Consider the following 25,618-nt stretch of genomic DNA (forward strand, 5'->3'; position numbering starts at 1 on the left):
TTGGTTAGAGAAAATAGATGATATGACATTTAATTTTCTATAGCTTTTAGGTACTAGTAGATTATCCGTCTTGTCATGCAAATGAACACACACACAAAAGAGGCCCTCTAGCCAAAAAGAGGAAATTTGGTGATCTTTGCATGCATTATAAGAGTGTGAGCCAATGATCCTTCTAGTAAAAACAACAAAGTTAAAAACCAAAAGAAGGGCGGAATGCAATTGCATATTGTAAACTAAGAATTGCAAATAGACATTATGAAATTGCATACATATATATGAAATTGCATACGTATATATGCAATTGCATATTGTAAAATGAGAATTGCACATAGATGCTACAAAATTGCATACAAGTATATGCATATGCATATTATAAACTGAGAATTGCACACATGTGCTATCAAATATGCGATATATGCCCAAAAACCATTAAACATGGCTAAATTGTTGATTTAGTCCTTGAACTTGTACCCAATTTTCAATTTATCTCATGACATTTTTTTATAAAATTAAGGATATGAATTTGTCTTTATCGCCAATATCTTCCCTGCCGTTTAATTACCTAATATTTTGTCCAATCTATCATTAAATATGAGGGCAAATTGGTCATTTCATACGTTAAACATAATTGAATTATGTAAAATAAAATAATATGAAAGGATGTTAAATATATGCCCTAAAGCCAAACATGTGATGTTGCTTTCTTTTCTGGATATTTCACCATCATTTATGGGTAAAATTGTTGTTTTCAACTATGATATTTAGTCTAAAATCATAATAGCACAACAATCATTGGAATATGGTTCGTATAGGGCTATGCAATGAGACTCGATATAAGAAGACTTCTCATACTTCCACTTCATGTCATAAACATTCATAATCATATATTATCAATTGGGCATTGATCATAATCGAAAAAGTCCAATTTTCTTTTTCGTCAATTCAATGTGGCTTAATCAATCGACCATTAAGTAATAATTTTTGTTGAAAGTTTTTAAATTTATATTTGTATCAACAATCATATGTTTGATATTATTGATTTTTTTTCAATTAACAATATAGTAATAATTGGAGACAATCAACAAAGTTCAATTTTATTCCCAATAGTTCATTGGGTTAAATTAGTAGTAAATCACGAAAGTTATATTGAGTAATTTATGCCAACAAACCTACCTAACGAAAGCTAAGCAACTCGTTCGTTGGGTAAATGATGTTGCCCATTGACCACATTACCCAACGAACTCCATGATTTACTCAACAAACATGGTATTTTACTTTGAGGAAGTAAGGGGTGCGTTCGTTGAATAAAATTGGCCATTCCTCATGAAATTGGACCCAACTAACTTACTTTTTCAAACAAATGGGCTATTTGTTCACGCGAACGCAAGGGTTGCGTTCATTGAGTAAAGTTGACCGTTCTCCAGAAAAATGAGTCTAACTAACTTACTTTTTAAACAAACGGGCTATTTGTTCTTGTGTTTGTTGACTAAAGTTGCCCGTTCTTCGGAAAAATGGGCCCCACTAACTTACTTTTTCAAACAAACGGGATATATGTTCACGCAAACGCAAAGATTGTGTTCGTTGAGTAAAGTTGCTCGTTCCCTGAAAAAATAGACTAAACTAACTTACTTTTTCAAACAAACGGGCTATTTGTTCATGCGAATGCAGGGGTTGCGTTCGTTGAGTAAAGTTGCTCGTTTCCCGAAAAAATGGGCCCAATTAACTTACTTTTTCAAACAAACGGGCTATTTGTTCACATGAACGCAATGAGCTTCGTTTGTTGAGTAAAGTTGCCTATTCCCCGGAAAAATGGGCCCAACTAACTTACTTTTTCAAACAAACGGGCTATTTGTTCATGCAAACGCATGAGTTGTGTTGTTGAGTAAAGTTGCCCGTTCTCTGGAAAAAGGGCTCAACTAACTTACTTTTTCAAACAAACGGACTATTTATTCACGTCAACGCAGAGGTTATGTTCGTTGAGTAAAGTTGCTCGTTCCCCGAAAAAATGGTCCCAACTAACTTACTTTTTCAGACAAACGGGCAATTTGTTCACGTGAATGCAAGGGTTGCGTTCGTTGAGTAAAATTTCCTATTCTTCGGAAAAATGGGCCCAACTAACTTACTTTTTCAAACAAGCAAGCTATTTGTTCATGCAAATGCAGAGACTGCATTCGTTGAGTAAAGTTGTCCGTTCCACGGAAAAATAGACCCAACTAACTTAACTTTTCAAACAAACGGACTATTTGTTCACGCGAATACACGGGTTGCGTTCGTTGAGTAAAGTTGTATGTTTCCCTAAAAAGGGGCCAACTAACTTACTTTTTCAAACAAACGGGCTATTTGTTCACGTGAACGCAATGGGTTTCGCTTGTTGAGTAAAGTTTTCCTATTCCCGGGAAAAATGGGTCCAACTAACTTACTTTTTCAAACAAACGGGCTATTTGTTCATGCAAACGCATGAGTTGCGTTCGTTGAGTAAAGTTGCCCGTTTCACGGAAAAATAGACCCAACTAACTTACTTTTTCAAACAAACGGGCTATTTGTTCACGCGAATGCACGGGTTGCGTTCGTTGAGTAAAGTTGTCCGTTTCCCTAAAAAGGGGCTAACTAACTTACTTTTTCAAACAAACGGGCTATTTGTTCACGTGAACGCAATGGGTTTCACTTGTTGAGTAAAGTTGCCTATTCCTCAGAAAAATGGGTCCAACTAACTTACTTTTTCAAACAAACGAGCTATTTGTTCATGCAAATGCAAAGACTGTGTTCGTTGAGTAAAGTTGCCCGTTCCATGGAAAAATAGACCCAACTAACTTACTTTTTCCAACTAACGGACTATTTGTTCATGTGAACGTAATGAGTTTTGTTCGTTGAGTAAAGTTGCCCCTTCCCCTGAAAAATGGGCCCAATTAACTTATTTTTTTTCAAACAAACGAGCTATTTGTTCACGCAAACGTAGGGGTTACGTTCGTTGAGTAAAGTCACCTGGTCCTCGGAAAAATGGACCCCACTAACTTACTTTTTCAAACAAAATGACTATTTGTTCAGGCAAACGCAGGGGTTGCGTTTGTTGAGTAAAGTTGCCCATTTCCAAGGAAAATAGACCAAACTAACTTACTTTTTCAAACAAATGAGATATTTATTCACGCGAACGTAAGGGGTGTGTTCGTTGATTAAAGTTGCCCGTTCCCCGAGAAAATGGACCTCACTAACTTACTTTTTCAAACAACGGGCCTATTTTATCCGCTAACGCAAGTAGTGCGTTCATTGAGTAAAGTTCGCGTTCCTCGAGAAATTGGACCAAGTAAAATACTTTATCAAACAAACGCACTATTTTTTCACACCGAACGCAGGGTTGCTTTCAGTGCATGTTGTGTTCATTTGATAAATTTAAATGTTTGTATATTCGGTAAGAAAAAATAAAAGTTCACGAGAAAGAAGAAGACATAATTTTTAATTTTTTTTTATTTTTTGGTTTTGAGTCAAAGAAATTATTATTGTACCAAGGGATATGCACTATAAACCAACTCCACTAAATACATTTTTTGTGTCAATGTGCTGCACGTTGGAGTATATATATATATATATATATATAGTTTTTATAATATTAATATATATTATATAAAGTAAAAAAATTTAGGGGGTCCTCAAAAATCAGGGGCCCTGTGTAGTGGCGCCACTTGCACCATGCCAGGCCGCCCCTGCCCACTAGTTAGGTTAATCCTAACTATCTCATATATGGGAGGACAGTAGGGAGTTCAAGAGAGACCTATGTGCACCATGTTCAGACATGTCTTACAAATTGCTCAAGTTACATGACTTGGTATGACTATTGTTTGAATTTAGATGGTTGTTCATCATTGTTTGAACCTCATTGGAGCTCTTTATTTATGTAGATGGACACTTATCTAAATTGTAATCCAATGTTTAAACAAACTGGATTTATGCATGGTTTATTCATTCTAATCAACATTTTATTTTCAAACTTTTCATTAATGCGCATTATATACCACTTATATTTCATCATATGTACATCTTATTATTAGTAAATTTTGAGTTTTATTTGTTAAATACATTCATTGATAATGTACATAACATTTATGAAAGTTTTATACCAAAATTATGTGTTTCAATGCCTATATCTGTCATTTTTGTTGATTTTTTCATGATACCTAAAACGATAACGATATATCCCCCGAAATATTCGTAAATTGGAAGCTTGATATTATTTGCACGGCTGATATTTTAATCCTTGGTCTTACCTCTGTGAGGTGAAGAAATTGAATTCATCACTATCCATGTTAAGGGTAATGATTAAAATATAGATCTCGAGTAAATAGCTTAGATTTACAGTATGGCTCTCAATTGCAATGTTATACCTTGCATTAGTTATATTCTTTTTTTTTTTTTTTGCTCTAAATATAATATAGATAGTCTAATTATTCTTTTCTATGGCTATCTATACATTTTTATATAATATTTTAATTTCTTTTAGTCAAATATAATATGTTAATCAATATATAGTACATGTAACAATTAAAAAGAGAACCAGTTTTTTTGCCAAGAAAAATGGAGAACCAATTAACCGGTCACTTATTTTGAGCAATAAGATTATTAGTGATACCAATGGATGGTATGTTGATATTTAAGGTGTTTAAAATATATATATATATATATATATATATGTATGTATGCTTATTAGGCTTTAGGGTCTAAGTTATGAAGTGTAATAGTGATTTCTTATACTTATTTGATTTTAGGATGTAAGTTACAAATTCAATTGCGATATGAGTAATGTGTAATTGAACGTAATTTGTGTCATTAGCATTTGTATTGACAACCATGAGATTTCCAAATAGTGGAAGGAATTTCAAAAAGAGACTACGCATTTGTCGATGTTTCAGTTGTTAATGCATGTCCTAGAATTGTTGTGCAATTGCACATCCATTGTAAAGAATTGCATATAAAATTTCAAGACATACTGTGAACATACTGTAAAAAGACTATGCAATTGCACTTACCATGATGCAAAAACGGAATGACTCTGTATAGATTAATGACTCTGAATGTAGCAAATTGCCCATCCACTAAAAATAGCTAACCCATCTCCCATGACGGATCTAAGATTCTCGGGTCATAGGGTCATAGTATAAAAAGTGTCGAAGTTTTTTTAGGCTAAATTGTTAATGTATTTTTAGGACAAATGAGTTATTTTCTATCTAATTATTTTTTAAAAATAAAAAATTTATTTATTTCACATTTTTTTTAAAGCTTAAAAGATTAAATTTTCCTAATGTTTTTGTAGATTAATTTCCTCTTGATAATTTCCATGAACTTTTCAAAAGAGGGACAATTTTAAAAGGCTAAAGACTTGAAAAACAAATTTAGACAACTAAATACCCTTGAAATTTAAATAATATTAATATCATTCATAATTAAAACAAATAAAAGTACATATGATTTGGAGGTCACGAGATAAAAGATTAATTTTCCTATTGTTTTTGTAGATTAATTTCCATGAATTTTTCAGTAGAGGGACAATTTTAAAATGCTAAAGACTTGAAAAACAAATATAGACAACTAAATACCCTTAAAATTTAAATAATATTAATGTCATTCATAATTAAAACAAATAAAAGTACATGTGATTTGGAGGTCATGAAATAAAAATACATATGATTACAAGTTTGAGTAATTTTCGATGAATTTTTCAGAGCACATATGACTTTTTAATGAATTTATGAAGTAGTCCAATTAAACATAGACATGTGGCGCCTTGCTAATGGATCAGTTCAAAAAGGAATTAAAATGAGAAGTGCTAGATTATAACCCCAAACACGCGGAGTCTTTCTTCTACAGCAAACATAACAACCTCTGCATTTCGTCTGTGGCCTCTCGTTGAGCACCTTATGTGTATCTCTTGGGGTCGCTGCTCGCTCGAAATGGGGTCCGCTCAGCCTCCACAAGCTATCCATAGCCATTTTTCTGTTCGTGGGGTCAAGAGACCCTGTTGTCCCTTCCCGACTCCTCTCCCCTCCCCATTCCTCTCTCTCTCTCTCTATCTCACTCTCTCTCTCTTCCCGTCTTAAAGAAACACAAACATAAAAAATCAATCAAACCAAGACATCAAGAATCAAACACAGCTCCATCAAACCCAAACATGGAAAATCAATAAAACCCAAAAATCAATATAACCCATCCCAGCTTCTCCATTTTTCACATATTTCGCAGGAGATGGAAGTTTTCATCAGCTCATGACTGCAATTTTGTGTGCATCTGCTCCATTTGGATTTAGTAGAAGGGCAGCAACTAGAGATTTAGTACAAGCCATAATAAATAATAGTTGAAGTTTAATGAATCAAAGGTGAATCAGATTTGGGGAAATAGAAGAAATCAAATAAATTTGGGATTTCTAAGAAGAGGGTTCTCAAGATTCAAGCATGTGAATAAGAGAAATCAGTCATGATAATATGTTAGAATTGAGACAAACAGAAAGAAAATGAACTAGAGAAAAGGGAAGGTGAGGGTTTAGGAAGAAGGGGAAGGAGCATCGTGAAGGAGGCGCGTCAATTTTTCCCCTTGCTTTTAACCTGTTAACCAACACAACTGTTTTCCTTGGTTTTAAAAACACCCCACGTGATTGGCATGTGAGTGGCTGTACCAGATCGATGTACCATGAATTACTCATACGAAAAAATTGACAAAAAGAAAAACAAGGGCTCAAACATAACAAAACAAAACTCAACCTAAAATACCAAAATAGGAGGCCCAAAACAACAAAAGCCCACAAAATACAAAAACCCCAACACCTAACCCTAAACAAAACAAGCCGTCGTCGCCACCACAAGAAAAGTTGCCGCCGCCACAAGAAGAGTAAGTGAGACTGTTTAGTTTCTTCAATTTTAGGGAAGAACATTCATTTTCCGTTGGTTCATCCATTTTTGTCTACAGTTGGTTGGGTATCTATTTTCATGTTTCATTTTTGACAAAGTGGTATTCTAAATTATATTTTGGAATTTACATATGAGGTGGCGCCACAATGGAAAAGTGGGTCAAACTCTCCCCCTTCCCTCAAGTCCTTAAAATTGAGAAAGAGTCCCTCCGTACAACCAATTGTAAGGACTCAATTGTAAAACTTTTCCTGACCCTATATCATCGTTGTTGAGGCCCAAAAAATCCAAAGTTAGGCCCAAATATATTCCCAGCCCAATGCGATACCTTACCGAGAAGAAACTTGATTTGGGCATGTGAAAGTTCATCATAGATGCTCGCACGAGTCATGATCCACTTGCCACGCCAAGCAAATATGTAACCTATCACGCTAAGAGTTGTAGCAAGCCTATAAAATGCACCAACTCTATGAACCCATGCTAATTATCCTGCCAAGTGCCGTTTTGACTCGATCATGGACCTTTACAATACAATGAAATTCGAGTACGAGCATGCCAATCGACATGCCATGCCAAGCGGAAAACCTTTGATTTTACACCTAGCCATGCTACAAGCTTAAGTGGGCCCAAGCCATGCAAATGTTTGGGACTTGTTGAGTGGGTTGTGGTATGGATGGTTACGAGCATTCACGAGACCCATTGATGAGCCAAGAAGTGGAAGTTTTGGGCTACTTGGGAGTCCAAAAACTCGAGTCCATTTCTTGAGCCCAAAGTTGGCCCATTCCATTAATAGACTAACCCATCACCTTAGAGAAAGGCCCAAGTGACCTAGAAAATGTCTGAAAGTCTCCAGCACATGACTGGAGACAAAACCACGATAAAAGCCAAGGGTTACTTACATATGCAAATGGGAGTCTCCAGCACATGGCCAAGAAACAAACCCAAGGTAGACCACCCAAAAAACCAAAGGATATTAGTGTGCCCAGGTTGCTAGGAGAAAAGCACCCTTCAGACTAACGCCATTACCCATTTTTTTCTCCTACAACTCTTGCCATGAAATATGGGAGGAAAGAAGGATAGGTGGTAGCTAAAGATAGGAGATGGCCATTGGAACAGCTGCGGGAATCCTCTAGAGCTCCCAAAAATCTTGTCTTTGTGTGTTTGGACTATGGAGGATTTCACAAAATGAGGTTGAATCGAAGGAAGAGAAGAGAAATGGAGAGACTTGGCAGATTCGGGAGAAACCAGCTAGGGTTTCTTAGGAAGAAGAAACTTCCAGCTGCTATAAAAGGGGGCATCTCCTACCCATCAACACAACCCACATCTAAAGAGAGCAAGCATCTGCTCTCACTACTGGAACCTTTCAATTTCGAGCCCTATTCCTTCATCTCTTCCCATTTTCTCTTTTGGCAAGCCATTCCAGAGCCTAACGGTTGCTGCTGAAAAATTGCTCAAACCACCAACTTTTCTTCACTTATTCCTCTCCCCCCCTAATCCCCCCAAACAAATCCTCTCAAAATTCCTTCTCCCCTTACTATAAACCCTTGTTTCTCTTAGGAAATCATAGCTCTCTCTCTCTCTCTCTCTCTCTCTCTCTAATGCTAAACTCATGAATGCTTAGCTTCCATACCACAAACTTCTCAAGTCAAGCCATATATTTACCTGTAAGCAACTGTTGATTTCGTTGGTGAAGGTGACCAAGGTGTTTCTTAAGGCTCCAAGAACCCATTTGCTCTTTACAGCAACCCAGGCCCATATGCAGTTGCGGAACGAAAAAGCCCCCACAATCATAAGGCGGTCATCTTTAGAAAATTGAATGTTTGTGAAATAGAAAAAGACGATTGATACAAAACCCTATGAGGAGTGTGCTGCATCTGGGGCTTTGATCTTAAAATTATGCATGAGTTTATTTGACAAATGAAGCAACCAAAAACATCACTCACTGAAAATTCAAGAGTAACAACTATATAGCTACAAGTGTACTGCAATTCCTTTTATTTTTTCTTTTGATTTACTGTGTCCTATGTAATGCAAATCCTTACTTTTTCAGTCCCCAAATAGAAGTTTTTCTTTTATTATTTATATTTAGTTGAATTTTTTTTATGGGATCATTGTTCTTGTTTCTTCAATTATTGTCGCTGAAAAATTATAATTTGGCTGGATGCTGAATTTGTTGTATTGCAATTTTCATTGAATATAGGTGTTGCAACACTGTAAAATGACAACTAATATCGCTCTGATGTGTCAATATAACATTATGCCGAATCGTAAATTCTTGATATCTCTTCATTCTTGAACTTACACTATGAACTAAGAGCAGCGCAAAGATTTGGATGTGGTTGAAAGTTCATTGGAGAGTTAGTACTTGTGAAAAGGATCCTGATCTTGTTTATGAATCCATCGGTGAGATTAAGAATAATATTGAATGTATTTTTCAGCACCAAGTATCCTATACCTTAGTGTTAATTTGTCCCCATTCAATTTTTATTAGTTCATTTTTCCTACACGAGGTTAGAAGATGGATGGAAAAATACAACCGTGGTGGAATTAATAACAGCATTCCTACTTATAAAAGCAGAGGTATTAGCAAAGATGGATTGTTGTCATGCCATACATGCTGTCATAATGTACACACTGGTTGGATTCATATTTCTTTTACAAGGCAATGAAAGTTGACACACTATTATTTTGCACTACCGGATGTTAAAAGTAGATAGCAATTGCAAGAGAGAGTTTTGAATTGGATTATGTCTAATCTTGCTAGGCCACGTAAAAATATATTTCAGTTAATCCAGCTCCTTAATCATGTGTGGTACCAAACACAACTGAATTAGTGTTATACTCCAATCCAGTGTAATCCAATACTATCTCATAATTCAATCCAATTCTAGTCTAGAATATATATACCTCATAATATCGGATTTTTTTACTACCATAGCGAACTGAATGAGACATATACACAGGAAAAAGGTGGCACAAGAGATGCTGCCTTTTCATGACAAGGTAGCACAAGAGATGATGCTATAATAAAGTTTAAATGACACTTTGGGATAGTAAATTGACACAGAAATAAATATCATACAAATCTGGATCCCTAGAACATCAAATTGCCTTGTTCTACCATATTTAGCCTCAACCACAATTGGGCTTTTGAAATTACCTGTAAGATGACTAAAAATGCATAGAGGTGGGTGAATAGGCTAATTTGGAATTATTAACAATAAATAAAAATAAACTTCTGAAACATGATTGATATGATGGCTTATCAATCCTAAAATGTGCAGAGCTTAAGTAAAGGAACACACAAATATTTACTTTACGTGGTAAACCCCAACTCTTGGGAAAATTCACAGGACTTCTTAGTCCAAAACAAATCCAATATAGAATGAAGATTACAAGAAGTACTCACACACTTATCCTAGCGCAATCTAGATAATGTTTACCAACTTCTTCGTAACTCAACTTCTGTCACGGGATGATCTACGATGCTCCTTATGTTCAACGCAATATTGTTCATGATTGCTTCAAGCTCGCCGGAGGATAAATGCCACCACGGTCTTGGTGCCCTCAACCTTATAAGTCACCGACGTGCATATGAATGCAATATGAATGCCCTCAACCTTATCTCAACAATATCTACAACAGCTTTCTCTTGAAAATTCTATATGCTCAAAACCAAATATGTCGAAAGTTGTGACATGACCCGACCCAAATTCCACTTTGGAATCTGTGTCGAACCCTATGCATGTCCTACACCTAGCAAGTGTCGGGCATAAATGTCCAAAACACCCCACTTGCCCTAAACCACAAAATGAAAATCACACTTAAGGGTTTAATTTCTGCTAGAAAACCAGCAAAGTTTCCCCTTAAAAACAGACATTTCCCAATAAATTTTCCATCTGTAAAAAAATATATAGTTAAAATTGAAATTCAAATCTCAATCATTCAACATGCATTAGACAAATAACTTTAAATAGTTTCAGGCCTCTTTATACCAAATAAATCATTCTGTCATCTGAAATTGGTCTCAACTCTTAGAAGAACATGAATACGTTAACAAGCTCCAATATAACTTAACTTAACAAATTTTCAACACTTGATCTTTAGGTTGCACCTAGTAACTCTAGGTTGCCGACGTACTCTTACTAAGGGATCAAGCCGTACATAGTTCTTTCTACATAAATTGTAAGTAAACAAAGGTAACTTAATCAAATAAAGTCGAGAACCCTTCATAAATAATTCAGATCAATCCACTGAAATTCAGTCAAGGACTATTGAGGTTAGAAAAATCTTCTATATATAATTAACTTATTACTAGGGAAACGAGAGAATTATTAAAATAGCATTGACCACTTGAAACCTTAATGTCAAGATCAACAATTTAAATAAAATATGTTTCCTTCTTTCACAAGTAAAAGCAAATTCATCACTTAAGAAAATAATTGTGAATTATATAAAATCCTTAAAACTTAGAAAACTCTCAATCCTTGTCTCATAAATTGGAAAACGTATATATAAAATCCTTAAAACTTAAAACCTGCACCAATAAGTACCAAAATAAAATCATCAATTTTAGTTTAAAACATTTCAAAACTCAAATACTCTCCACCTAGGCGTACCCATATTCATGATCCATCCATTCCACTAATATTTTGTAAATTCCAATAATATTCCGTCAATTTCAAGTGTTACATAAGCGACACATCCTCGCAGGCCTCGAAAACACAAAGTCAACCCGAGCAGCATTCCTTGCAGAACACGGGTACACGTAGTCAACCGAGAATGCACATCCTCGCAGAACTCGGGGACACGTAGTCAACCCGAGAATGCATATCCTAGCACCACACGGTTCAGGCTTCCCCTAAACTCATGGGGCATTGTCATAAATGGCAAAAATGGATTTGAAAACCATATTCCGAAACTTATCATAAACTTTCCCTTATTCCACAAATCCATTTTCCAAATCTTTTATCAACTTTCCAAAATCAGTTCTCAACTACATTTAAATAATCCAATATCACTCAGTCATATACTTTAATAATAATAATAATAAATAATGCAAAACAATAACCCTTAGTGATCCCATTTCCTTATTAACCCAATTTGAATCAATTTTTAATCAAAACTTACTTATGCAAGAAATTCCAAAATATACTATAAAACAATCTCATAATTCCAACATAATCAAAATAACTCAAATAACAATCAAGACTTGTTTATGAGGTTGTTCTAGTACTTCTCGAAGAGTGGAACTCGAAAGATTCACAATCAACCGAGGGGTCAAACTACCCAAACTTGGTCAACCGAGCTCGGGGGAACCACGACCTTCGATTTCCGATCCGAGAGTTCTTACGGGTTCAACAAGGTTTATGATACCAATCCTTCAAGTTTGGTCCGAAACGAACAATTGGATCCCTCGCGATTGCACAATCGAACGATTATCCTTTAGCACAAATTTTAAGTCATTGAATCGGAGCATCCAGGACTCCGATTCACAATCTGAGAATTCCTACATGATCTTCGAGATACCTAGATCAACATAGTTGAAAATGAAGTCGATCCAATAGTCCAAACATATCAAACCGGGAGAACGCCTAATATGCGATATCTGATTGGCAGTCAAATGATAATCAAATTCAAATATGAGCATACCGTCGTGCTCAGGATGGCATGAGGACCATTTTAGGACTGAAAGACCTGCCACAAAGTGGCTCACGCGTCGCCACACACGCCAGCAGTGCGTGGGTACTAAAGCAATTCTGGTGATCGAAAAATCTCCAAACCACCGGTCAAGACCTATACCTACATGACTAGGACATTGAATGGAGCAAATTTTGTTCTTGGGCCATGGCCAAAAAATGGCCAGAGATAGCTGCAATTACAAACCAAAAATCGGCTGAAACTTTAAGTGATAAAATGAGTTCCAAAACCCAAAAATCGATCCTAACCAACCCAACCATCAAGAAATCATGTTAAGGGGATGAGAAAGCATACCTGGATCAACAAATTTGGAGGTTGGTATCGTTGGAAACGACGACGGAAATTTTTGACAAAATCGGAACTTTATTGAGCTACCGCCAGTGAAGGAATGGCTGTGCTCATCGGAGAAGGGGAGGAGTAGGTAGAGGAGGTCGAGATGATTCTAACACCGTGGTCTCGTAACGGTGACCAGACAGAGGAGATGTCGTCAGCCAAAGATCGGTGGCCATTATGGTCGTGAGAGAGAGAGAGAGAGAGAGAGAGAGAGAGAGAGGCTACGAGAAGGAAAGAGAAAAATGAGGGATAAAAGAAAAAAAAATTGGGTTTTAAAAAGAGCACTGCTATTTCCTATTAGAAGTTTGAAAGTGTTGGGGTCTTTTTCGTCCGAAGGCTCATCCGGGTTTTGTTGATTCTTGGATTGCGGTAGAGTAATGAATGAAGACTTCGTTGCCCCTTTGTCCTGAGTTAGTGAGAACTAGGCCTAAAGTATCCCGGGGGAGAAGCAAGTCCCGGGAGTACTTTGTTCTTCTTCCAAAGCGGCTGCGTGTTTTGTGTTGATGTTTCTGGCAGCTCGACGAAGAGTTGAAGATGACTTGCTGATGTTGATATGAGATTATATGAGCTTGGCATGAGAGCTTGGAATGTGGGAGCTGAAAACCCACAAGTTTAGCAAATGAAAATGCATGTGGCTTGGCTTGGTGTTGGATATATTTGAGTTTGGTGTTGATAATTTGTTGTGTGTGATTATAGTTATGGGGATTTAAGAGTTTCAAGAGAAGGAGGATAGAAGAAAAGCTTGAGGTTTGAAGGTTATGGTGTTTAAAGCTTGGAATGAAGGAAAAGCTTGGAGTTATGCTTGGTGAGGCTTTATGGAGAAGATGATGGATTTCAAGGGTGAGAAAGTAGAAGACATGGTTGTGATGGCTGAGGAATGACTATGAAGGCTATTGGAATACTTGCAACAGCTAAGGAAAGGTGAGTTCTCATGATTATTGAGAAGCTTGCAGCAACCAAGAAGGGTTGATGGCTTGGGATGCTTGCAGCAGCCGAGTGAGGAGTGTTGGCTGAAGAAAAATTGGTGCCCTTTGCTTGAGCCATGAATGCCAATTTATAGAGAGTGAGGGTTTTCCTGTATTTCCAATAGGTAAAGAGAGGTGCTGGAACCAACCTATTTCCAGTGGTTAAAATGGAGAACTGGGACATACTATTTTCCAGCATGTAAAGCTAGGTACCATGAACTGATTATTTCTTATGGGTAAAAGGAAGCACTGGAAACTGCTTGTTTCCAGTGAGTAATAGGAAGTGCTAGAAAAGGCTTGTTTCCAACGGGTAAAGCTAGGTATTTGGAAAATGACTATTTCCTATGGGTAAAAGAAAGTGCTTGAAAAATATCTCATTTGCTTACCCACATTGGAGAACTCTAAGTAATGGGCTTAGACTTTGGTGCTCCCAAGTAGCTAGCCCAAAGTCTCCATTATCCAAGAGCTTTTGTGGGCCTTGTGAACCTCCGTAACCTTCCACACCACAATCCCTCATGCAAGTCCCGTAAACCACATGACTTGGGCTCATGTGAGCTTGATAGGTGATCGGCATGAGAAAAATGTATTATTAGTTTGGCATGGCATGTACGCTATTTCTATATTTATTTAATGAATTAAATCCCAAAATACAGCTTGGATTAACGCATGACCGACATTATATGTTATATTGGGCTTTAAATGTCTTTGGGCTTCCCTTGACTTTTTGGGCCTCAACAGAAAGCAAATGTCCCACATTGGAGAAAACAAAAGGTTCCACATGCTTTATAAGCATGAAACCTTAACACCAATTAAATAAGATTGGTGGGCTGATGGGCTTGGTAGTGAAGGCTATCATGGTTGGCTTGCTTGATTAATAATAATATTTAAATAATCAAGACTTGGGCCTCTTAGGGTCTTTGAAAAATAAAAGAAATACACCCAGCCCTAAAATAAAATAAATATTTTTATTTTTATTTTTCGGATTTCTTTTAGCAGCAGTTAAATTCAAACCGAAAAGACTTATCTTTATGTTTGAATTTGAACGGTATAACTAATACTAACTGCTATTTTGAAAGGATGCAGTTCTGTTATAAAACCACAAGTCCTAGGCCATAATACGTTCATCTTTTTTATGAACTATTTCATATTGTTTAAAACTCATACTGTATTGAGAGAAGCACACCAACGTTCGCTGTAATTCAAGGATTCTTTGGACCCTTGAATTACGATAGTTGAATCTCGAGAGATAGACGCCTGTTGAACTTCAAGCACTGAGAAGAGGTGAAATTCTATCTTTATGACATTGCGAATACGCAAGCCTCTATCTTCAATAAAAGTCAGTATTCTGTACTTAATTTATATATGCGCATTTATACAGTTTTCATATTTTGTTACTGTCTACAATTTTAGAGTTGTGTATTAATATAGTGATCCTATAGTATAACATATTTACAAATTTTTCATAACGATCTAAAGATAGAATAGTGGGAGAATCTGTAAGTGGCGTGAAGATGATTGATATAGTCAATGTCAATGGCGTCAAAACTCATGTTAAGGAACTAGAGAAGTTCAAAGGGGTGGATTTCAAACACTGCCAAAAAAAAATGTTGTTTTACTTCACAACACTAAATTTAGCTCATGTAGTCAAAGAGGAAGTTCCTATGGCAACAGAGAATCCAATACCTGCATCCAAATTAAATGCTATTGATGCTTGGAAACATTCTGAGTTTCTCGGCAAGAATTACATTCTCAGTTCATTGGATGATACCTTGTATGATGTTTATTCTTCATACAAGACTGCCAAGGAATTGTGGGAGTCTCTCGAAAAGAAGTACATAACAGAAGTTGCTGGTACAAAGAAATTTGTCATTGGGAAATTTCTGAATTACAAAATGATAGACTCCAAGTCAGTGGTTAATCAAGTGGAAGAACTCCAAATCATTATGCATGAATTGCATAATGAGAACTTTCAAGTAGGTTCGATCATAGAGAAGTTGCCTCCTTCCTGGAATGATTTCAAGATCTATCTGAAACACAAGAAATCTGACATGACTCTGGATGATTTGGTTCTGAAACTAAGGGTTGAACAGGATCACATAATTAATGCGAAAGTGGATAGTGTTTCCTCTGAAGCCAAAGCCAACATTGTTGAAGGCAAAGCCTCTGCTGGAAAACCAAAAGACAATTCCCAGAAAAATAAAGGCAAGTCCTATTCCAACAAACTAGCATCAAACAGCAAGAACTTAAAGAAAATAAAGGGGAGTTACTGGGTGTCTGGAAAAGTTGGACACAAGGCACAAGATTGCCGCCACAAGAAAGATAGAGCTTTTGCCAAATCTGCCAATAATTAAGCAAATGTAACAAGATGTTTTGGCTACTGTAGTGTCTGAAACCAATATGGTTTTAGATACAAAAGATTGGTGGATCGATATTGGTGCAACCAAGCACATATGTGGCGATAAGAGCATGTTCTCTACATAACAAGAAATTTCTGGTGGAGAACAACTCTACATGGGAAATTCCTCAACTGCTGTCATTGCTGGAAAAGGAAAGGTGCTACTGGAATTTACCTCTGGAAAGGAACTGACCCTTCTAGATGTACTTCATGTCCCTGATATTAGGAAGAACTTAGTGTCTGGTTCGTTGCTTAGCAATAAGGGCTTTAAACTAGTGTTCGAATCAGACAAGTTTGTTCTTACTAAAGGGGGAATGTTTGTGGGAAAGGGTTATTTGGCTGAGGGTTTGTTCAAACTTAATGTATTGGCTACAAATGCTATCAATAAAATAAATAAGGCTTCTGTTTATATTGTTGAGTCTTGTGATATTTGGCATGCTAGATTAGGACATGTTAATTTCCATTGTATAGATAGAATGATCAATTTAGTGTTGCTGCCAAACTTTAAAATTGATCACAACAATAAATGTGAAATATTCATAGAATCAAAATTTGCAAGGCAAAGTTTCAAATCTGTTTTTGGAAGGTCTAATGAGTTGTTGGGTTTGATTCATTCAGACCTTTGTGATTTTAAATCAACACCAACTCGTGGAGGAAAGAATTAATATATTACTTTCATTGATGATTGCAGTAAATTTTGCTATGTCTATTTGATAAATAGCAAGGATGAGGCTTTGAATATGTTCAAGACATATAAAGCTGAAGTTGAAAATCAATTAGAGAGAAAAATTAAAGCTCTAAGATCTGATAGAGGAGGAGAGTATGAGTCTATAGCCTTCTCTGAATTTTGTGCTCAACATGGAATAGTTCATCAAACAACGGCTCCATATACACCTCAACAAAACGGTGTTGTTGAAAGAAAAAATTGAACTTTCAAGGACATGATTAACTCCATGTTGAATAGTTCAGGGCTTCCACACAATCTGTGGGGTGAAGCCTTTCTTACTGCAAATACAATCTTGAACAAAATTCCACATAAGAAGACTAATAAATCTCCTTATGAAGTGTGGAAAGGTAGAATTCCTACATATGAAACCCTCAAAGTGTGGGGTTGCCTTGCAAAAGTTCAAGTACCTTTGCCAAAACGAGTTAAACTTGGACCAAAAACAGTAGATTGTGTATTCATTGGTTTTGCAAATAATAGTGCATCCTATAGATTCTTGGTGGTTAAACCTGAAATTTCTAATATTCATGTTAATACTATCATAGAATCTGTAGATGCAGAATTTTTTGAGCATATTTATCCCTACAAAGAAAATAGGTCCTGTCCAAATAGAAAGAGGTCACTTGAACAAAATCAAAGTGACATTCCTTCTTCATCAGGGATTCATGAAAATGAAATGGAACCAAGAAGAGGAAGCAGAACGAAAATCCCAAGAAATTTTGGACCTGATTTTTTAACCTTCTTGTCGAAGCTGAACCACAAACATACAAGGAAGCAATGGCTTCAGGTTAGGCTTCTCTTTGGAAGGAAGCAATTAAAAGTGAGATGGATTCCATTTTACAAAATAATACCTGGAAATTGGTTGACTTACCACCTGGTAATAAACCAATTGGTCATAAATGGATATTCAAAAAGAAATTGAAGGATGATAGTTCTATAGACAAATATAAGGCACGTCTAGTAGCAAAAGGCTATAGACAAAAAGAAGGGCTGGATTACTTTGATACATACTCACCTGTATCAAGAATCTCATCTATAAGAATATTAATTTCTATAGCAGCTGTGGGAACCTAATTTTAAGCAAACCTTAGGTCAAATATTTCCTTCCATTTGGGGAATATGTGATTTGGGGATTCTTGCCTTGTTTAGGGATTTGATTTGCATTAAATCCCTAATTGACTTAAATCTCCTAAAATCAGAAAAATAATTCCTTTCCCAATAAGGATTATTTTTCTCCAAACCCTAACCCTTCGAGACCACTATAAAAGGATGGTCACGCACAAGGGTTGAGATACATCCGAAATCTCTACTAAAACTCTGCAGAAAATTCCTCTCGAACCCTAGCCACCTCTCTCTCTCTCTCTCTCTCTCTCTCTCTCTCTCTCTCTCTCTCTTTTACATAAGGCTCCGCCGCTCGGTTTACACCTTAAACACATCTCCGTACCCTAGTTAGCTAGTGTTTTTCTTACAGACTTTTGAACTAATTTAGGCATCGAAGAGCCTTTGGCCAACACCCACCGGGTGTGGTCCTCTTATTTGTTCTATTTTGCAAGGATAAAGAGGCGGCAAAGAAGAAAATGGAATCTTTGCAATCGAATATTCTCGTGGGAAAATTTGCTCCCACGGCAGCCATATATGAACTAGAAATACATCAAATGGATGTTAAAACGGCCTTTTTTAATGGAAAATTAGATGAAGAAGTCTATATGGAATAGCCAGAAGGGTTTGTGGTTAAAGGACAAGAAAAGAAAGTGTGCAAATTAATTAGGTCACTGTATGGACTTAAACAAGCACCAAAAATGTGGCATGAAAAATTTGATCATGTTATGTTGTCAAATGGTTTTAAGATCAATGAGAGTGACAAATGCGTGTATGTGAAGAGTTTCAAGAACTCATGTGTCATAGTATGTTTATACGTTGATGACATGCTCATAATGGGTACTAACAAAGATATTATTAATTCTACAAAGAAAATGTTGTGTTCAAGTTTTGATATGAAGGACTTGGGACTTGCAGATGTCATACTTGGAATTAGAGTTCAAAGAACCAAACAAGGTTATTTTTTGACTCAGTCCCATTATGCAGAAAAAATACTTAGAAAATTTGGTCACTTTGATGATCCATCCATTGTGACCCCTTTTGATCCATCAGTTCATCTAGCTAAAAATAGTGGAGATGTAGTATCTCAGCTAGAATATTCACAAGTGATTGGAAGCTTAATGTAAATGATGAATAGTACAAGGCCTGATTTAGCATATGCAGTTAGCAGGCTTAGTCAATATACTAGCAACTCGTCTGATGATCATTGGAAGGTTTTGATTAGAGTGCTACAATTTATAAAAGGCACAATAAATTATGGATTGCATTACACAAGTTATCCACCAGTTTTAGAAGGATATAGTGATGCAAACTGGATTTCTGGTGAAAGTGAAACAAAATCCACTAGTGGCTATGTTTTTGTGTGTGGAGGGGCAGCAATAGCTTGGAAATCAACCAAGCAAACGTGTATAGCATGATCAACTATGGAATCTGAATTCATAGCTTTGGACAAGGCTACTAAAGAAGCAGAATGGCTTCGAAACTTCATGGAAGATATACCGTTATTGCCTAAACCAATAACTGCAGTATGTATTCATTGTGATAATATGGCAGCTATTGCAAGAGCCAAAAATAAGATATACAATGGCACATCAAGGCATATAAGGCGAAGACATAGCACAGTTAGACAGTTCCTCAAAGATGGAATAATCTCATTAGATTATGTAACGCCAAAGGAAAACATAGCTGATCCTTTGACAAAAGGCCTACCTAGAAAGCAAATTAAATATGCGTCGAGGGGAATGGGTTTAATGTCAATATCACAATGAGCAAACCTGATGGAACCCTAACCTAGCTGATTGGAGATCCCATGGTCTAGGTTCAATAGGCAAATTGATTGGGAATGGCTCAAGGTATGAACACACTATTTACTCATTCCTATGACCAAAGTGTGTTGTCTGCAGAAGTTTTTAGGGTATGTTTTTGTACAAAACATTTAATGACGTTAATATTTTGATATTCAAAAGAAGTATGGCAGAATACTTTTAATTAACGTTACCTATACAAGAGTAAATGTGGGGTCGCATTTATGAGAATTACATGACTACATTCTCTAAAGCTCCTATGAAACCGGGATTTGTTCAGGACCAAAATGAACATAACCGCATGAACTTAAGTGTGTATAGATTTAATGATTGTGTGGTGTATTGTCTTGGTTTACTAGAAAACGATGAACAGTTCAAGGTTATGAATTCCACTAATTCATTAAGTAGATCCGATACGTCTACACTAGGGAAAGTTCAAGTCCAAAAGACACTTATCCTGATGTGTATTTTATCTAATTTCTTCTCCAGTTTTTGAGTCTAGATGTATTATTTTAAAAACACATTTGCATTTCAAATGTGGGGTATTGTTGGAAGTTTGAAAGCAAATGTCCCACATTGGAGAAAACAAAGGGTTCCACATGCTTTATAAGCATGAAACCTTAACAGCAATTAAATAAGATTGGTGGGCTTATGGGCTTACGGGCTTGGTAGTGAAGGCTATCATGGTTGGCTTGCTTGATTAATAATAATATTTAAATAATCAAGACCTGGGCCTTGGGCCTTGGGATTCTGTCTTTAGGACATTGCGAATACGCAAGCCTCTATCTTCAATAAAAGTCAGTATTCTATACTTAATATATATTTGCACGTTTATACAGTTTTCATATTTTGTTACTATCTACATTTTTAGAGTTGTGTATTAATATAGTGATCCTATAGTATAACACATTTACAGATTTTTCATAACATTTCCATCCACCTGTCTTATTTTCCCACTCACCTTATTTTCAAAATTTTAAAGACAAATTTACCCATTTGTAAAATGACTTCTAAAGACAAAAACCACAACCCATCACAAACCTTCTCCATCGACGACCATGGAGGGATATACCTAGATGTAGTGCCGACTCCCAAAGCAACAACAACAACGCCTACTGCACAGGTGACAGTGATCCTTAGAAAGGCTTGAAACATCTTTCAGTCACTTAGTAGGTGCCTGCCTGACCCAATCTAAGAAGTAAAATACATGCCAACTCCCCCACACACCACCAAAGTAAAATGAATAAAGTAATGAATCGGGTAAGTTAATTCACACCATATACACTTAACAGGAGAGGAAACATACAATACAATTCATATAATTGATAAGAGTAAATTGAATGTGCATGGAAAAGCAAACCTGCATAAAGAAGAAGAGGCCCATCGCAACCATATGCTCACCAGACTGCACATGCTAAAATTCGACAAAATGAAGTTGTAGAGCGAGCAACATACTGAAAATATAAGTGCAATTGTAGGCGACATACAACCTCATGGAATAGCGCGTCTAGGGATCAAAAGCACCAAAACCTAAAGTAGAATCAAGCTGAATATAAAGACAACTCCCCAAATAGAGACCATTCCAACGTGGGTTATGGGTTAATAATCTGATTTGATCGCTTGATTTTTGCATAATTTTTTTGTCTCTCTCGAAGATCTTAAAGTATTTCATTGATTCTTGTTAAACCCTTGACTTCGTTGATTCTTGTTAAACCCTCAAGTGACCCATGTTGGTGGCAGGAGGAGGATGGGGTGGTTGGTCGTCGATGGGGGAAGTTTGTCGGGTGGTTTTTTTTTAAGTTTGAGTTTTTTTGCTTGAATTAATAATTAAAGGGCATTTTAGGAATAATGGTGGGTGGAAAGATAGGTAGGATTGTGTTTTTTCAAATCTATATGGTGAGTGAGAAAATAAGGTGAGGACAGGTGGGTGAAAATAGCAACACTCTTTAAAAAAAATAACTTTGAAATATTTACGGTTATACCACTAGACTTCGTAACTCGTAATTTCTTCGTTACAACTCCGATTTGAGCCCACTACGTGTCTAAGGACTCATCTCAAGGCAATCTACGTAAAGGCACCACTAAAATCCCCAAATTCTTTCCGGAACAAAAAGTCAACTTTAAACCCATTTAAATTTTCCTGGAGTAAAATTGTCTTTTATTTGAATATTTGAATAATTAATTATTAATTTAGAATCAGGTTATCACAAGTTGTCTCTTTGAAAATCAAGGCTCACGTTTTATTCAAAGCTAGTTCTCTCTAGTAAGAGAGAAACCCAAGAGTCCACTAATTCTATTCAATTATGACTCAAACCTGATCCAATATGGACTCTCAGTCAAGACGCCAAACAAGAGACCACAAATAGTATTCAATCATGAATATCAGTCTCAATCTAATATGGACTCTAAATGATAACGCCAAATAGCTACTTTTTATAGAGAAACAATATCTCCTAAAACAATTTAATAAGGAGATGAGCAATGTGCACGTCACAGTAAGGAAAAGCTAATATTTTAATTAAATCAAAATAGCATTGAAAATAAATTCAACGAGGAATCCTATTGTGAATGCATGATTATGTCATAATTTACCTGAAATCAAGTTCCTCATATCGATCAAGTCATGCTTCAAAAATCCGGGATTGAATGTGTTGTGCCAAAACTTCCAGTAAACAATATCACACACTAATTCCCAACCTATGCTAGAGTCTAGGAAATGGCAATACAATTTTCGTACTAACAGCTTCCCTTTTGGATTAGCTCCCCAACCCATATTTGGCTTGTCAGCTTAGGATTTAGGGTCCTCAATGTTATACTGTCTCACATCTCCATGAAGCCAGTTCACAGAGTATAGAAAACGATCCTCAATGTTGATTGAGTTTATATAACTCACCATATAAGCCAAAGTGGTCCACATCGGACCCACCGAAGTCCCACTATTTCACTTGGAAAAATTAATGTAATTCAAATCATCGATTCCAGAAATACTACCCTTTTTTGGACTGCCCATTTTTCATAGGCCTCCGAACTTCAATGCACACTTGAACAAAATGTTATCTTACACTCGGGTTTGAGCTTCGGGCTTCTAAATTGTGACCTGAGAAAAAGCCCAAATAATTTAAATATTAATTTTGATTGGTTTGGACTTCATATTTAGTGGGCTTTCTCCCTCTTTGGCCCATAATAATACTAATTATAGTAAAAATAATATACAATAACCCAAGAAAATGGCGCGAAAAATTATGGTTTAACTTCAAAAGAAGGTTATCAGAAACCTTATGCTTTAACTTATTGCAATGATGCAATTCTTCTTATGAGTTCTAAAAGTCTTGTTTGTACCTTCTTGCATGCATTGTTAATCCTCCACAAATTGTAGTAGAGTTTCTTTAACTATTGAACTCTTGTACAAAATATATCAATATGCCAAAATGGGTAATGGGGAACCATTTCTTCATATATTTTTCTTCTTTTGTTTACATGTGTTAATTCAAAGTTCATTTTATTGATCTCTGAAATGAACTATTAATCCTCAAAATGAAATATTGATATCTAAAATGAACTGAACTTACCACTACAAGTTAAAAATTAAATTTATTGAAATAAAATTGTGTTGGGGTCTTTTTCTGTCGAAAGGCTCATCCAGGCTTGTTGATTCTTGGACCGCCATAGAGTGGTGAATCAAGCCTTCGTTGCCCCTTTTCTGAGTTAGCGAGAACTAGGCCCAAAGTATCCCGAGGGAGAAGCAAGTCCTAGGGGAGTACTTTGTTCTTTTTCCAGCGATTGCGTGTTTTGTGCGGATGTTTCCGGCAGCTTGATGAAGAGTTGAAGATGGTGCATTGATGTTACATAGACTTGGCATGAGAGTTTGCTTTGTGAATTAAGATACTACTAGACTTGGCATGAGAGGTTATGTGTTTCATACATGGGATGGAGCTTTTTTTCTTTTTTTCTTTTTCTTTTTTTTTTTTTTTTTTTGAGAGAGAGAGAGAGAGAGAGAGAGAGAGAGAGAGAGAGAAGATTGGTGGCTTGAGTAGATTTCCAGCAGCTTGACAAAAGCTTTGTCAGGCTCTTGGGTGGCTTGACAAAAGAGAAAAAATTGAAGAAATGGAATAACAAAGCTTGAAATCGAAGGGTTCCAGAGGTGAGTGGTGATGCTTGTTCTCTCTAGATGTGTTTATGGGAGGGAGAGGAAGAATATGGAAGAACACAGCTTGATATTGAAGCTTCCAGTAATGAGTAAGGATGTTGCTTGCTCTGGATGAGTTGAAGATGACTTGCTGATGTTGATATGAGATTATATGAGCTTGGCATGAGAGCTTGGAGTGTGGGAGCTAAAGACCCACAAGTTTGGCAAATGAGAAAGCTTGTGCTTGGGTTGGTGTTTGATATGCTTGAGTTTGGGTGTTGAGAATTTATTGTTTGAAGCTATAGCTACGGTGGTTTGATTGTTTGGCTGTGATGGTTGTTGGGATGCCTATAGCAGTCAAATGAATGGGGTTTCAAAGAGCATGGCTGAGGAAAGAAAAGCTTTAGACTTTGAAGGGTATGGTGTTTGTAACAATGATTCTAGAGAAATTTATGAGTTCTAGAGGTGGGAGGATAAAAGGAAAGGCTTGAAGCTTGAAAGCTATGGTGTTTATAGCTTGGAAGGGTATGAGAAGGAAGAAAAATCTTAGAGTTATGGTTTGTGAGGCTTTATAGGGAAAATGGAGGATTTCAAGGATGGGAAAATAGAAGAAATGGTTGTGATAGCTAAGGAATGGCTGGGATGGCCGTTGGAATGCTTGTAACAAGCTGAACGGAGGAAGGAAAGTGGTCTAGTGGTTGCTAAAAGGGGTTCATGGCTGCTGGGATGCTTGCAGCAGCCAAAGCAAGAAGTTGTTGTGCTACTTCAGCAGCTAAAGGAAAGGCCTGATGGTTGTGTGCTTGCAAGAATTTAGTAGAGGAGTGTTGGATGAAGAAAAATTGGTGCCCTTTGCTTGAGTCATGAATGCCAATTTATAGAGGGTGAGGGTTTTCCTTTATTTCTAATAGGTAAAGGGATGTGCTGGAACCAATCTATTTCCAGTGGTTAAAAGGGAGCACTAGGACATGCTATTTTCCAACAGGTGAAGCTAGGTACCATAAACTAATTATTTCTTATGAGTAAAAGAAAGCACTAGAAACTGCTTGTTTCCCTTGGGTAATAGGAAGTGCTGGAAAAGACTTATTTCCAACGGGTAAAGTTAGGTATTTGGAAAATGACTATTTTCTATGGGTAAAAGGAAGTGCTTGAAAAATATCTCATTTGCTCACCCACATTGGAGAACTTTAAGTAATGGGCTTAGACTTTGGTGCTCCCAAGTAGCTAACCTAAAGTCTCCATTATTTAAGAGCTTTCTGGGCCTTGTGGACCTCCGTAACCTTCCAAACCACAATCCTCATGCAAACCCCATAAACCACATGACTTGGGTTCATGTGAGCTTGATAGGTGATTAGCATGGGAAAAATGTATTATTAGTTTGGCATGGCATGTACACTATTTCTATATTTATTTAATGAATTAAATCCCAAAATACAGTTTGAATTAACGCATGACCGACATTATATGTTATATTGGGTTTTAAATGTCTTTAGGCTTCCTATGACCTTTTTGGGCCTCAACAAATTGAAATAACTCTCATCATTGTAAATGCTCTAAAATTGTGCGAAGAAATGTGGAGAGTGATTGA

The 25,618-nt window shown here is 36.5% G+C and overlaps 1 protein-coding gene and 1 pseudogene across 2 annotated transcripts in view; one reads left to right on the forward strand and one right to left on the reverse strand.

The window, feature by feature from the left end:
- The window catches only part of LOC148920308 (uncharacterized), a 75,152-nt pseudogene that overhangs the window by 5,111 nt on the left and 44,423 nt on the right, over positions 1–25,618 (reverse strand). The window lies entirely within an intron of this gene.
- On the forward strand, positions 15,397–16,236 carry LOC148920310 (uncharacterized). The gene has a single exon (XM_089046208.1). It carries the CDS (start codon positions 15,397–15,399, stop codon positions 16,234–16,236), a length of 840 nt encoding a protein of 279 aa, XP_088902334.1.

The sequence above is a fragment of the Prunus mume genome, linkage group LG2 (genome assembly GCF_029339155.1).
Source record: "Prunus mume cultivar Tortuosa linkage group LG2, ASM2933915v1, whole genome shotgun sequence".
Lineage (NCBI taxonomy): Eukaryota > Viridiplantae > Streptophyta > Magnoliopsida > Rosales > Rosaceae > Prunus > Prunus mume.